The 14,575-nt window shown below is 39.0% G+C and overlaps 3 protein-coding genes across 3 annotated transcripts; 1 reads left to right on the top strand and 2 right to left on the bottom strand.

Annotated features, from left to right (window-relative positions):
* Positions 1 to 1,333: 1,333 nt before the first annotated feature.
* Positions 1,334 to 7,175, bottom strand: LOC6639499. The gene is made up of 6 exons (XM_023179552.2): positions 5,564 to 7,175; positions 4,959 to 5,394; positions 4,142 to 4,400; positions 3,840 to 4,027; positions 1,779 to 1,956; positions 1,334 to 1,711 (listed from the first exon to the last, which is right to left on the bottom strand). The coding sequence occupies exons 1-6, from the start codon at positions 6,684 to 6,686 to the stop codon at positions 1,556 to 1,558; spliced, it is 2,340 nt and encodes a 779-aa protein (XP_023035320.1). The 5' UTR covers positions 6,687 to 7,175; the 3' UTR covers positions 1,334 to 1,555.
* A 1,893-nt stretch (positions 7,176 to 9,068) lies between these two features.
* LOC6639500 lies at positions 9,069 to 10,605 on the top strand. The gene is made up of 2 exons (XM_002061665.3): positions 9,069 to 9,540; positions 9,605 to 10,605. Exons 1-2 carry the CDS (start codon positions 9,166 to 9,168, stop codon positions 10,553 to 10,555), a joined length of 1,326 nt encoding a protein of 441 aa, XP_002061701.1. The 5' UTR covers positions 9,069 to 9,165; the 3' UTR covers positions 10,556 to 10,605.
* A 33-nt stretch (positions 10,606 to 10,638) lies between these two features.
* On the bottom strand, positions 10,639 to 13,489 carry LOC6638731 (glutamate receptor ionotropic, delta-1). The gene is made up of 5 exons (XM_002061666.3): positions 13,037 to 13,489; positions 12,628 to 12,967; positions 12,249 to 12,442; positions 11,526 to 11,827; positions 10,639 to 11,465 (listed from the first exon to the last, which is right to left on the bottom strand). Exons 1-5 carry the CDS (start codon positions 13,487 to 13,489, stop codon positions 10,811 to 10,813), a joined length of 1,944 nt encoding a protein of 647 aa, XP_002061702.1. The 3' UTR covers positions 10,639 to 10,810.
* Positions 13,490 to 14,575: the final 1,086 nt, after the last annotated feature.

Here is a 14,575-nt window from a genome sequence, read left to right as displayed (position 1 = left end):
TTGGCTGGAGAATAAATAAACAATATAACATACTCATTATGTTTGTTTCGATGTAATATTTCAAAAAGCTATTATACAAAACTATGTAAAATCATTGGAAGCAAGTTTTATCTTTGTTTCTCAGATTCATTATATGTACATATGTACATATGTATGTATGTATGTATGTAGAGTAATATGGGCAAATGGTTTAGGAAAATAACACAATGATAGGAACAAAATTTTGTGATTTTCCCATCGAAGATGACAAGTGGTGCTTGAGAATTGATTTTCTATTTTTGAATTGATTCGATATAATAATTTTGTGTATAATTTCTAACAATTTGTTGTTTCTTATGTTTTTTTTTTTTTTTTTTTTTTTTTTGTGTTATTGGTTTTCTAAATATTTGTTTTATATATTTCTTTTTTGCCATATACAATTCATATATAATTTCTAGATATATACACTCTACTATGTATGTAATTAACGCTTTTATACAAATGAGTTTTGCTTATTCGGATTTTTGTTGTTGTTCACTTCTAAATTAATTGAACTACAATTGGTATTGCCTATAGGGAAAGTCTTTATGCATTTGAAAATTTGAAAATTACCTTTAATTGAGCAACAAAACTTTCGATATAAACAATATCAATTGTTGGTATCAATTAAAAGTGGGGAAGCCTTTCAATATTATAATTCGATATTATTCCACATGCTTTTTATCCACTCTTCGTTTTAATTTTCATAACGATATCTATATATGTATATATTTTTCTATATATATGTACATACATATGTATATATATATATATGTATGTATAAGTTTAGTATGTAAATATATAAATTAAACAAAGTTTTTGTTTTTCTCTAGACGATATGTGTACGAAAAAGTATGTCAAATATATATATATATATATATATTTAGTATATGTATATATAAGTAAAATGTATATCTATATAGGTAACATATTGTATATATGCATAAGTACACGGGTACATCTATATGGTAAATATATAGGTTTTTATTATATAGGTATATAATTTTCATCATATTCGGATCAGAATCTTTCCTCTAATTACTTTGCTTAATAAGCTAAATTTGTTTTTTTTTCTGGCGGCATGATTTCGACCTCGACATCGATTTCGATATCGATTTCAGCATCTGTTTGTTTGTTTTAGATTTTGATATCGACATCAATATCAATGCAATTGTCAAAATTGCTGACATTTTAAAGCTTATTGTGTGTGTGTTGTTTAAAATATTTTTCGTTTTGTTGCTTCGGTTTTTTGTTATATTTGTTGTGTTGTTTTTTTTTTCGTTTTTGTTGTATTATTTTGTTTTTTTTTTCTTTTTTTGTTTTGTTATTGTTGTAGATAGTTTATATATTGATTAGTTTGAGTTATTTCTGGTTTTATAATTAACTAACTTCGATTATACAATATAAAAAGCCAATAACTGAACAACAGCAGCTACAAATTTGAACTACAGTTTTATATATGTATGTATGTATATACAAATTTAATAAATTGTTCTTATTAGGTTTTGCCCTTTTTTTCCCCCCTATATACTTAAATTCAATTATTTGTCAATTGATATTTGGTGAGATCGACAAGATGTTCATAAAGCATATCCTCCTGCGGTGTTAATCCAATCATTATCCATCCCGAAATGGCCGCAATACTGCGAGTTACCGACAAACTGCTCCATACACTCTGTACACTGTTGCTTAGCTGTCATTTGGATAGAAGAAATCGTTCAAATATGATCAGTTATTGTGTGGAAGAGTATAATATTTACCAGTTCATGTTGTGTCAGTGTTATATTTGCATTATTGTTGAATAGATAGAGTTTCTCATCGATAGAGTCCGAGCATATGGTGAGTATTATTGTCGCTATGTAGATCATTGTGATGATGAGCCAACGAAATGATATCAGTTCGCTGGCATTTGAAAAGCTCCAACGACAAATGTCCATGCTGTAAGGGTAAAGCAAACAATAGGTTAATATATGTTTACTTAGTTAAATATTTTTCTAATTTTATTCGTTCTATGAGAGAGATCCTTTTATATTCCTTATACCTTGGACTAATTTTCATTGCTTTTTTTCCACCTGTTTCTTTTTCTTTATATTTTAGGAATTTTTTTTTTTTCCTAACTCTCAAATTGCCGTTTCTATTTCGTTTTCTTCCACATCCTCCTTTTCCTTTCATCTTTCTTCATTCTTCTTTCTATTTCAATTTCTTTCTATTAACTTTCTTCTTTCCGCTATCATTTCAATGTCCCTTTTTTATGTACTTATTTGTTTCTTCATTCTTCTTTCTCTTTTTCATTTCTTTTTTGCATTCTTAGCTTTTTCTTCTTCAAATCTAACTTTCTCCGAACTTCAGCTTGTTCTCCTTTTCACTTTCATTTGCAGTCCTTCCCTTTATTGTTATTTTTTAAACTTTTTGTAACAAATATAAGATTATCTTTATGAATTTAAGCTGGATGTTGTCCTTTCTCAGCGTTCTTTTAGTTAGTTAGTATACAGTTGACATTTATGCCTCTTAATTCAATCAGAGTCAGAGTCTCAAGTGGGTTAGCTCATCTGCATGTACATAAATAATGTTATACTATATACTGTATACTTAGTAGTAGAATATGGTTGAGATGCCAACAGCAGTGAAAGGTCAACAACAGATACCCATAACGCCCACAGTCTGACTATACATGAATAACATTTAGCCAAAGCAACTGGCAATGTACAACAAGAACGTACATAAATCAGCGGCCACAGGATAACGAAGTGAAATGTCATACACAGTTTCACACTTTTATCCATTCTAGAAATGAAAGAGGATGAGAAGGTTGGTTCATCATGGACACAAAACAGGACAAAATTGCAAGCCAAAACAGCAAAACCGAAAAGCAAATGAACATCAGCAGACAATTGCTCTACTGCCACCCACTCAAAATTCGTCGCAGCCTTTAAAGGTCAAGAGTGCAGGCAGAGCTATAGAATGGAATGGAATGGCGTGGGACACTGGCACGGCACGGGACGGTACAGAGTAGAAGAAGAAGCAGGGGGGTGGGCAAACGCAGATGGTGGTGGCGAAAAAGAGCAAAGTTTAAGGGCATTAAAATATTTTGTCGCGGCTGATGAAATCGACTATATACATTGAGAGCTATGAATACAAATTATTTGCCATGAAGCCAAACAAATAGTTCAACAATTTCAAATTCGTTCAAACAAAATGAAGAAAAAATAAAAACACTAGCCTACATTTCAGCGCTTGTCTAGACTCGCACACGCACACACACACATACAAAGATTACGCTACACATGCATATCTATATGTATTTTTATGGTAGACTCAATTTCCCTTGAGATTGGTGGATATTGTATGTGGTTTTTTATTTTTTTTTTCGTATGTTCTTCAATGAAAATATGCATGACGGCTTATCCAAGGGTCTGACCAAGCTTAGGGGCCTGCTATTTGAGGTCAATGTGTTCTTGAGCCCACACCTATAAACACAGCCTTATACTAGAATCTAACACGCACATGGCTAACCCAACGCTAACTAAACTAACTACTTCAGCGAAATGAGTTTGACTTTCACTTTCTATTTTTAGCAAGGATATATGTATATGAAGGTTGCCAGACACACGAAAACTTGTAACTGAATGAATGGGAAAAGGCCTTAAAATTAATCCTCTTTCGATTGTAATTGTATTGTGTGCCATGTCATTTTTCAAGTGAACTGTCAATATATGTCCTTGCTGTTTGTCATTTTCCTATTCTACGATTAATATTTGATTGGACGCTTTGAATTAAACTCTTCTTCTCTCACTATTAGAGATTATTTTTATTTGACTCACCGATCAAATACCGAAACGAGACAGATGATAGCCAAACAGTAGAAGGTATTTAAATAGATTTCCGCAAATCCAGCATAATCACTTATTAATGCCAAGGCATCGTTGGCATTTGTCGTTGATCCTGATGATCCTGCCGCTGCTGCTGATGATGAAGATGATGATAATGAAGCTTCGCCACTTCCGCTTGTCTCTCCAATATTTAAATCTATATTTAAGCTGGTTGTTGTTGTACCTGTAACTGATGCTGTTGTTGTTGTTGTTGTTGCTGTTGCTGCTGCTATTGTTGCTGCTGTTGTTGCTGCTATTGTTGTTGTCGCTGTTGTTGTTGTTGTAGTCGGTGTAACCATTATCATAGATGTGGCAGATGTTGTCTCGCCCGCAAGACTCATGCCATTGATAACCTTTGCCCAATCCATGGGATGACTGCTTAATACAAAAAGTAAATGAGCCAATGCTAGACCAGCTAACAGGCCATGGCATATATTTGAAATGAGTAGCCAAATTCGTTGAATTACACAGGCCAATTGTATATTACTGGTAATACCACCGCCTCCGCCATTACTAAAAAGAAAAATAATACAAAAGAAGGGGAAACCAGTTAAATATTTTCATACACTAACATCAATTTTATTATCTAACTAAAGCTAAAGAAACCATTTTAGCATTCATCTCACACACAATCCATCGTTTAGGCCATATAAATGATTCCGATTTGCATTAATCCCCATACTTTAAGGATATTGCTAATAACGCATTCCCAAGGCGCGTTTCCAAAAACGATTAAGACCCTTAAAAAATAAGTAAGCACCCACCGCCCTCCCCTTATACTCAGTTCATGTCCGATTGGGTATAAATTGTTAATTTAGAAATGTAATGCAATCTTCAAGCGGGTCCTCGCCACAACACAACAAACCCCAAAAAAACCAAAAATGTATTTGGGGAGCCGTTTCTAAAAATAGCCCGGGCAACCGCAGGATTATTTTTGTCGAATAAAAAACAAACAAACAAGCAACAAAAAAACACCCGAAGGGGAAAAACATATATATGTATTTGTGCACGTCATTCATCACATACCGAGGAGGTCCTGGTTTTTCTCCTCCTTTTTTTTTTAACACTCACCGATTGAAGTCGGCATCGAGCAGACAACGCGTATCGCTGACTGAGCCAAAGCCATTCGAACGGAATAGACGACGACCACCACCGCCAGCACCACCACCAATGCCGGCACCACCCAATTCCGCCGCCGAGATGCCATCTAAGCTGCCGTTTCCAGCCGCTCTAATCGCAGCACCCGCACCATTAGCACCACCTGGTCCCGCACCACCTGAAATGCCGCGCGAAACGCCCACAAAGGAACGTTTATAGTAGCTATGCTCCACTGGTCGATACCCTGATGACGTCTGCAAGAACATTTTGTCTATATGCGCGGGCGTATCATCAGTGGGCGAGACGACCGGTGTGAATGGATTGTAGATCTCTTCCCCCTCAGTTGGGGCAATGTCATCGGCCAGTTCCTTCAAAATGGATGATAAACCACCAGCTGAGTACAGTTTACCTAAATTGGGCGACAGAAAGAGGAGGAGAAAGAGAGAGAGAGAGAGAGAAAGAGTGGGGGGTAGAATTAGCCAGGCATTGCGCAGAAGCCTCGAGAGCATATAATTTTGTGTTTTTGTAGGGGTTTGGGAAGCTTTTTTTTTCCTCAATGGGTCTTGGGGACTACTCACTGATTAGCTGGCCCCGTTTATCCCGCTGCGATTTGGTCTTGCGATGCACTCGTCTCTCCTCATAGCTCTGATCGATTTCCAATTCCCCCGACAGTGAGGCATCATGCATATCTGAACATTGTTTCAAATAACGCATTAGAGTCTCATTCGCCTGACGCACTTCCATTTCGCCAGCGGCAATAAGTTTACGTTCACGTCGCCTACGAGATTCCGATTTGCTGCGTTTACGCCGTGGACTCTTATCGAAACTGCTACGCGAACGTAATGAACGTTGCGCTGGACTAGCCTGGGGATCGGATAGAGATTGCTGTTTACGTGAGGCACCACTGCTGCCAGCTGCACCGCCACTGCTACCGCTAGGTCCAGCACCACCACCACCCGTAGCCGATGGCGTTGGTGAACTTTGCTTGAGCTCACGATCCATATAACCCAAAATGCCACGATGAAATGATGAATCTGCCTCCAGGGTACGCAATGCTGGCGATTGCGGTGAATGCGTCCTTCTCGAACGATGTCCGTGGGTGGCTGCTGGCAGTTGCTGAAGTGTTTCACGCAAACTCAATGCATCGCCCGATGAATTGCGACTGCCATCGCTTTGCTTATTCAATGTTGGCTTTGTGGGCGAATCATCCAAATGGGTGGCACCAACCAATGAAGAGGAAACTTCCTCCTCTGGATGGTGATGACTGTGATGATCCGTTGAAGATGTTGCTGGCGGTGCATGCCCATTGACCAGGACAACAGTCTGCTGGGAGGTTTGACTAGGTGAACCAACCATTTCAATGCTATCGGCTGAACTTTGAGCACTAATGCGACCAGCGCTAGATGTGGCTCCTGTTCCAGATGGCGAATCATTTAAAGCAGCGCCAGCACCACCACCACATGATGACGATAATGTGGCTAACTTTTCCGTTGGTTGTGCTGCTAATAGCTCTTGTTCTCCAATTGTTGTTGTTGCTCCTGCTGCTGTTGTTGGTGTTGGCGTTGGTGTTGGTGTGGGTGTTGTTGGTGTTGCTGTTGCTGTTGCTGCTGCAGCGGCTTCACGCTCCAGCCGACGTTGACGTGCTTCAGTGCGACGCTGACGTTGATGCTGACGATGCACCTTTGGCTGTGTGGCCTCCATGTTGTTGTTATTATTCTATTAGGCTACCTTCATAACAGGTGGACACTTTTCTGTTTTCGTTTTTGTTTTTGTCGCTTGCCCCAGCTTAGTCCTTTCAATACGTTAGCTGGGTTATTTTCTTCTTCTGCTCTTTAGGATTGACCCAATTACCACAGTTGTCGTCGCACAAACACACCACACGCACACACAGACACAAAAATAAAACACAAACTCGATAGAGGGGAGAGGGCAGAGCGCAAAGAAGAGAAATTGATGAAAGGGTTATTCAAAGAGTTTTGGGCATTTTTCCCCCAAGGTTATGGCTACTCTAATAATATTTGATTCCTGCTTCACTTTGAATATTTTGTCAATCACTTTCTAGAGAGCCAATGCTGCTCTATTGCCCTTTTGTTTTGTAGTTAAGAGAGATATATATTTATATATAGATATACTTAAATAGGAATTGGCCCGATTTAATGTGTGTTTGCACGCTTTCGCGGCTGCTTGGCGACTGACTGCTGCTGGCTGCAACGAGCCAAGAAAAATGTTGGCCTAACCTAACCTGGCCCCACATTTTGTTGTGGGTGGTGGGTCTGAGCCAGGATGGCGGTGATGGTGGTGGTGTTGGTGTTGTGTCCTGCTTCCTGTAACGTAGTAACGAGAGCAAAGCTTTTGCTATAATGACGTCAACACGCACACACAGAAAGCCAGCAGCAATGCGCCCACGAATTGACAAATTCTATATTTAAGCCACACTGTGAGAAATTTTCTTGCAATTAATATCTAATTGAATTTCATTAAAGACGTCACATTTTTTATTTGAAACATTTTGCCTAAAACTCGTTTGGAAACTTTTATTTATTAATTATAAAAAAAAAACAATGAAATGTTTTGATTTTTCTTTTTACTTTATTACTGTGTATTTGAAAATGCCAGCTGTCGTTTATAGCGCGCCCACACTTAGCTTTCCAGCTCTTTCTTGCCGCTTATTCTTTCTCTTTCCAACTCTTTCACTCAATTCTAAGAAATCAATAAATGCGTGGCTTGGCTCTGTCTACTGCGCAGCTTTTGGTCTGTACACCCTAATGATGACGTCAATCGGAAAAGCTCGACTTTGTTCACTTCTTTTTTGTTGTTATTTTCTTTTTTCCGCTGCCACAACACAAAAGCCGGCAAAAGCTTCACAGGACTAGAGAAAAGGACAAAAAAAAAAAAGAAACAGAGACATGAGACAACAACAAAAAAAGTAGAGAGAAAGCATTTCCAAATGTCGTGGTGATTCGACATTAAGTTACTCTTTAGGAAAACCAAGGCTTAAAGGTTTCAATAGTTAAAACTTCAAAAAATAAAAAAGTCGATCGAATAAGTAGTAGATCTAGGGCAAGATATATGTAGCTAGATTCAATGGAAAAGCTAGACTAGAGTTTAACAAGATGCGGTTAGATTTAGTTGAAATGTAAATCTAATAGATCTGGCTACAAGGATCATGACAGATATCACTAGATTCAGACTTGAAAGAAGAAAAAAGTATAAGGATCTCGGCTGTAATGGCTAGATTAAGCGTTAAGGCTTTGATTAGAAAGAACGCAACTATGACTAGATATGACAATATTTTGAACAAAAAAGATCTAGCCATCTTAATTCTGTTTAAAGCCAGATGATTGGAAAAATAGCAAAAAGGTTATGTATGTGCATGTACATATATTTTGATATACCTTTCTTACCTGTTAAATACCGTTTCAGTATATAAGCCTTTTTTTATTTTGTCCATATGGGTATCAAGGGGTAGAAAAGAAAGAAAGAAAATTTGATTATCGTAAAGCCTGTGCAGAGACGACTTTGTCGTAGTTGTAGTCGTTGTCGTCGTCTGGCGTTGGCGTTAACTAATGGCCCTTGAAATGGCAAAAGGCATTGGGCAATTGACTCAGTTCTCTCACGCGCTCGCTCTCTCTTTATCTCCCTTGCTCTCTCTCTCTCTCTCTCTCACTCTCTCTCTCTGTCTTGCCCTGGAGAGTTTCGCGAATGCGTCTGGGCACGTCACCATCATGACGTCAGACTGACGTCAGTGGGCATATTGCCAAAATAATAATAAGAAGATGAAGCAAAAGCAACAAAACGAATATGTATGTATGTCTGTATGTACAAAAACAACTTTTGGAAGTGAGAAAATTAAAGAGAAAAGAGAAAGTAGCAGTTAAGAGGACAAAGGACAAACAGAGGCTAAAAGATAAAATGTCAGCCTGGATGCTGCTGCTGCTTCGCTAAAATGCTCTTGAAGTGTCAAATGAGGTGGGGAATTCATATGGGTCATTAGGGAATTATTAAATAGATCAATTTTTAAAAGAAGTTCCGAAGTACTTGTGGCAATACTATCTGCAGTAAATGCGAGGGTGACAACCCTACTAGTAGGTTGCCCTTGGCAACGTTAGGTTTTCCGTTTTATTTTATCAATAGACTTGTTAGAAAACCCAAACGCAATACAAGCACACCCACACACAAAATGCCTTTACTGGAGGCACCAACGGAGTATCTGGAAACCTCTCCAGATCATTCCCTGCAGGCTGAATTGCCCATCTTGCTGGCTGCCCCAGGGCCAGCGGCTTTAGCCCAATTGCGTATACCGCCAGCCGAAGTGCGTTTGAATAACTTGCACCAACAGCAGCAGCACCACCAACATCAACCATTGGCAGCAGTTGCAGCACAGCTGCAACAAACGCCACAACGGAATAATCGTCGCTTGATTTTGGGACGTAGAAATTCATTCGATCGTGATGTACCCATTGTGGAGGAAACTCAACATTTTCCAGCCTTTGTGCATCTATTGCCAGTTGTGTTGCCCACACAGGCGCCAGAACCTACGCTCGATGAGCTGCTGGTGAGCTGGTTGCACTTGCACTTTTCACTTTTACCCAAGAACCTAATGAACGCACATCTTACAGCGTCGCGTTACCCAACGCACTGACTTGGATCAAGTGGAGACAGTGCGTCTTCGTGTGATTTCCTATACCATAAGTCTATCGCGGCTATCCCTGTTCATGCCGCGTCTACAGCATTTGGATTTAAGTGGTAGTGTCCTGAGTTCATTACGTGATCTGGGCTATGGTTTGTTGCAACTCAAGCACCTGAATATCAGCAATTGTGGCTTGAATAGTTTCGATGGCACAAGCGGTTTGCCAGGTCTAAGAGTTCTAATTGCCGATGGCAATATGATACAGCGAGTGGGTCCCTTGGCTGAATTGTCCGAATTGCAAGTGCTGAAGGCCTGCCACAATCGCATCAGTGAACTTGGTTTGCTCTCCTTTTTGGGCCTATGCCCTCAGCTGAGAGAAGTGGAGCTTTTGGGTAATCCTGTTTGTCGCTTGCCACTCTATCGAGCCACTTTGAGACGCAGTGTGCCTTCCCTACAGCTGCTTGATGGGCAATCTTTTAATGTGACCCAAGCTAATGAGCAGCCCGCAGCAGAGCACTCAATTTCCTCTCCTTCCAATGAGGAAGCACAATCTTCACTTTCGAGTGAGGCTTCTTCCAGCAGTGAATCGATTGCCACACGACCTGCAACAGCCCCACAAAATCATAATAACAATTACCCCTTATTGGACACACCGTTGAGACCAACATCCGCTTTGGTGTCCCTTAATGTTGGTCATCGTCAGCAGCAATTGTCTGCTATAAACTCAACACCGGTGGCTGGTTCGGTTTTGGGCTTGGTGCGTCAACGACGCCGACGCAGTGGTCATGCCTGGGTTAGCTCCTCCTCAAGTGGTTCCTCATCGAATGCCTCGTCGGTTATGTCAACGCGGGCTCCCTCAATGAGCTCTTGCTCTTCCAATAGCAGCCTCGATTTGCACTCAACTAATTATAGTTTTAATCCACGCACAACATTGGATTAGTTCGAAACCAAGGAAAGATTACAAATAAATATACTAAAAAATGGCATAGCCAAGCACCAAACAAATCATTTTTGCATATTCAAAGTGTACTTTGTTTAATATATGTATGTATATAAAAAAAAACGATAAAGAGAGAGAACTAGGACCCAACAGATCAATTGTCTACGTCTACGTTATGGTGAGCATTTCAGTGTGAATTACATTTAACTAAGAACAATCAGAATTAAAAAAAAAACACTACAACATTCCAATCATCTATTCCGTATAAGTGTACTGAAAAAGAGCAGCTGATGGTGATCGTACGGGAATCAATTGGCTTTGACCATTGGGATTGCGAAAGACCATATAATCACGACCATTGATAAAGCGACGCACTCCACCGCCCATGGCACCGCCACCGCCGACTCCATTCGGATCAGCACCTCCTAATAAAACACCATGACCGCCGTGTCCCATTTGGCCAACCGCATGTCGCCAGCGGTGTGCATTATCGCTTCCTTTAAAGATACTCTGATATGGCGGCGGTGGGGTAACATTCTGGCCATGTGTGGAGTTGCCCAATAGCTGTTTATTGCCACTGCCACTGCTGCCATCCAAGCGACGAAAGCTGCGAAACCAGCGTGAAGATGGCTTTATTGACTGGCCATTCGGTGCTCGTCCAATGCCATGAGTTGCCCATTTATTGGCATTTGCCTCCTGGCGACTATTGATAAAACGGCATAACAATTCGGTGGTAAATACAGCCAAAGACGTGGCAAAACCAGCCAACATAATGTAATATGTCATCATTAGATCGCCATTACGCAATTGTCGCTCGGTGCCGCCCAAATCCTGAGGACAAATCTCAGCACTGGGCAAATCTTTGGCCGACAAATGTTTCACAATGCCCGATTCGACTAGATTCAAAAGTCTAAATGGAAACTTCCATAGAAATATTTGTGATTATTTTCGAATTTTCATCTATACTCACTCTGGATCGAAAAGTACGCTTAGATTTGAACCAATGGGATAGGCAAATGAACGTTTCTTTTTCAAGAACGGCTCCTTGGCCATAGCAAATGGACAATGAACCTTTTCATTATTATAACTTATCGTTTTGCGATACAAGTAGTCCTGATAGAGCATTATATTGATTGCCGGACGGTCACGTACAAAGACATAACCATTTCGTTCCACATAATTCTGCAAATTGTATGTATCATTGCTGGCATCCGAGAAAACTGCATAGTTATTGTTTATCATGCGGCTCAGTATGGATAGCGATTCGTTTGTCTTACACATGGGAATAGAGTTAAAAATATTGAATTAGAGACTTTGATATAATTTGTATGCTAATTAAATTGTAATTTATGTAAATTTGTGGTAATTATACCAAAATCTGATTCTAAAAACGCATACCCCTATGAGGGTATTAGATCATAATCTACTTTACATGATGTTGATGATTTTTGAAAGCTTTTTTTAATTAGTCTGATTACTGCTGACCAGGCAGAGATAATACTTATAGATTATGTGTCTAAAAACCTTGCCAATCTTTTGCCGTTTTATTTACTTTTAATTCGCAACTAGTTTTAGCGTTGAAGATATGACATGACCATTGCAATGATATAACTATAGCTGTCTAGAACTATAACTGTAATTGTCTTTGCCAGAATGAGGTCGAAGATTTGATTATATCGATTATTTTGCTTACCGTTCTTATGGCATATTCAACGCCTCCTCCACGTATAGACACAAAATGTTTATTCTTGACCAAAATATCGTTTACCGTATTATAGGGTAATGTGAATTTCGAGAGCGTTAGAAACGCAGTCAAATTTGCAGTATAGAAGGAGGTTAAAATCGTTATGAATATCCACCAAGTGGCAAAGAGCAATCGTGTCGAGTCTGGAAATGAAGAATGGAGATTGGACATGGATTATGGATGGTTAGTGGGTGGGTTTAATACTTTGTTAATTGAAACGACAAACGCTAAGATTGTTGCATGTGCATTTCCCATTACGGCCACTCAATGATGCCTATCTGTGCATTAGGGTTAATTGCTTTGCCCTTTGTTGGCCACTGGGACTTACCTGCAATGGGTGACAAAGTGCTACCCTGTTTCATGAGAGCACCGTAGACAAACCAGGCACAATGTCCCAATGAATATGGATGTTGTTCTTTATCGCCAGTCAAACGATTGCGTATAATGATCAGAACATATATTATGGGTCCAACAACCAGCAATGAGACAAATATCAATATCCAAACCCAGAAATCAAATGGTGCCAATAGACCAGACCCACTAGCCGATTCCCTTGGACGTTGCATGACCATTATCCATTCACCCTCATCCAATGTGGTAGCAGAATAATACACAAAAGATCGCTGTTCCGAGAGTGAAGGTATAAAAGCAGCTGCCAAGTCAACTTGCTGTAAACCACCAAATAATTAAACATAAAAAATGTAATTTGAAAAGAGTTATCAATTGACTATACTCACACTATTGTTAACCATCTCTATAAGACTACGATCATAATCTGTGGGTGAACCAATGATATTATCCTGGGGGACAAATACCTCATAGGTGAAATTAAATTTCTTTCGCAAAAAATCAATGATCTGAAATGAAACTCCATGGCCGATACGTGTGCCATTATCAAGCAGTTCGGTATAACTCAATGGATAATCCTCCAATGTGGCAATACGCAAATGTTTGCCATTAATCCAATCCCTCATGTCACTCAACTTGCGTTTCTTTCTCAATATAACCTCCAGAGTTTCTACAGGAGCATCCTGGTCGAGACCAACACCGCCAACAACTAGTGGAATTTCGGTAATCATATTTCCATCATCATTCAATTGCACAAGATTCGTGGGTAATGTTTCATTTTGCATTGGTGGACAGCCAATGCATAGAGCCGCAGCCACCATCAATTCAATGCCATTTGCCATCCTTAAGCTTTAATGATCTTCAGAAAAATTAGATAAATTCTTGTGATTTTTTACGCTTTCGCATAATGCACAATTGAAAAGTTTTTGTGGATTTTAGTAGCTGTAGCTAGAACGACGCTTGGTGTGCTACTAAAAATCGACAGGTTTTTTTCATTTTTATTTTGTTACTTTCACTGTGGACATTTTGAATTACATTCACACATACCAATGTATGCATATTGACCACGCCCAACATCTACACCACAGTTAGTAATATGTAAATATGGCCCATGCATGCCTCGAGCCACATCAAATACAATTAAGAATAATGACAAGTGCAAACATGGAACCCGTAAACCACCCGATCCCTAACCCAATTCCAATCCCCCCATTACCCGTCTGTTCATTCAACGAAGATTGGAGGCTTTGATAGAAGTCCTATATCAACACAAGAACTGGCCGGGTTGCCTGGCTGGCTAATGAGCCAAGTAGTTGCTTAAGAAAAACAGAATTAGAATAAGAAAACACCCACCTACTAAATATAAGTATACAATTTATTGTATGTACTTCAATTGGTTCAAGTCCAATTCAAATGGGTTAGACAATTTCATATGTACCTGGGGCCATTCAAGGTCGACGTAATTCCCTTTGAGAAATATCACAATTCAACTAAATTAAATCGATTTTATATAAGTCGGTATATTTAATTGCATGTCCAACACATTCTTACATTCATTTACAAGTACTATTAAATAGATGATATTTCAAACATGACCCTTAACAGACGAGACGGATGGTTTGTATGTTCTTAATATCCTGTACATTCTAGTTTAGTTAAGAACATTCTTCTCAGGAGACCAAGCAATCATAGGTCATGTGAAATGTTTGATCCATCCATCGTCAAAAAATGTTCATTTTTAATCTTTTGTTTTCGTTTTGAAATATCGTCTTAATTGATTATGTCGAAACTGATATACATTTTAGATTTAGTTATTTCCAAATATTTTTATATTTATGGCAAAGTCAAGGGTTGCCATTATGCCTCTAAAAATATTTAAGAATTTTAAAAGGTTTCCCCATAATCTGCTAAAAAAAAAAAAAAAAAAA

Source organism: Drosophila willistoni, assembly GCF_018902025.1.
Source record: "Drosophila willistoni isolate 14030-0811.24 chromosome XR unlocalized genomic scaffold, UCI_dwil_1.1 Seg144, whole genome shotgun sequence".
Lineage (NCBI taxonomy): Eukaryota > Metazoa > Arthropoda > Insecta > Diptera > Drosophilidae > Drosophila > Drosophila willistoni.
The sequence above is the reverse complement of the archived record's forward strand: the minus strand, read 5'-3'. Positions and strand labels throughout refer to the sequence as shown.

What these genes read in the sequence shown, in the direction of transcription:
- LOC6639499 (XM_023179552.2), bottom strand. Translation starts at nt 6,686, where the DNA reads ATGGAGGCCACACAGCCAAAGGTGCATCGTCAGCATCAACGTCAGCGT. An exon ending in CTCGATGCCGACTTCAATCG is followed by an intron (nt 4,401 to 4,958) that starts GTGAGTGTTAAA and finishes TTTTCTTTTTAG; the next exon opens with TAATGGCGGAGGCGGTGGTA. An exon ending in CACTGACACAACATGAACTG is followed by an intron (nt 1,712 to 1,778) that starts GTAAATATTATA and finishes TCCAAATGACAG; the next exon opens with CTAAGCAACAGTGTACAGAG.
- LOC6639500 (XM_002061665.3), top strand. Translation starts at nt 9,166, where the DNA reads ATGCCTTTACTGGAGGCACCAACGGAGTATCTGGAAACCTCTCCAGAT. An exon ending in CTACGCTCGATGAGCTGCTG is followed by an intron (nt 9,541 to 9,604) that starts GTGAGCTGGTTG and finishes CACATCTTACAG; the next exon opens with CGTCGCGTTACCCAACGCAC.
- LOC6638731 (XM_002061666.3), bottom strand. Translation starts at nt 13,489, where the DNA reads ATGGCAAATGGCATTGAATTGATGGTGGCTGCGGCTCTATGCATTGGC. An exon ending in TTGAATATGCCATAAGAACG is followed by an intron (nt 11,828 to 12,248) that starts GTAAGCAAAATA and finishes CCCATGTGTAAG; the next exon opens with ACAAACGAATCGCTATCCAT. An exon ending in AGCGTACTTTTCGATCCAGA is followed by an intron (nt 11,466 to 11,525) that starts GTGAGTATAGAT and finishes GTTTCCATTTAG; the next exon opens with ACTTTTGAATCTAGTCGAAT.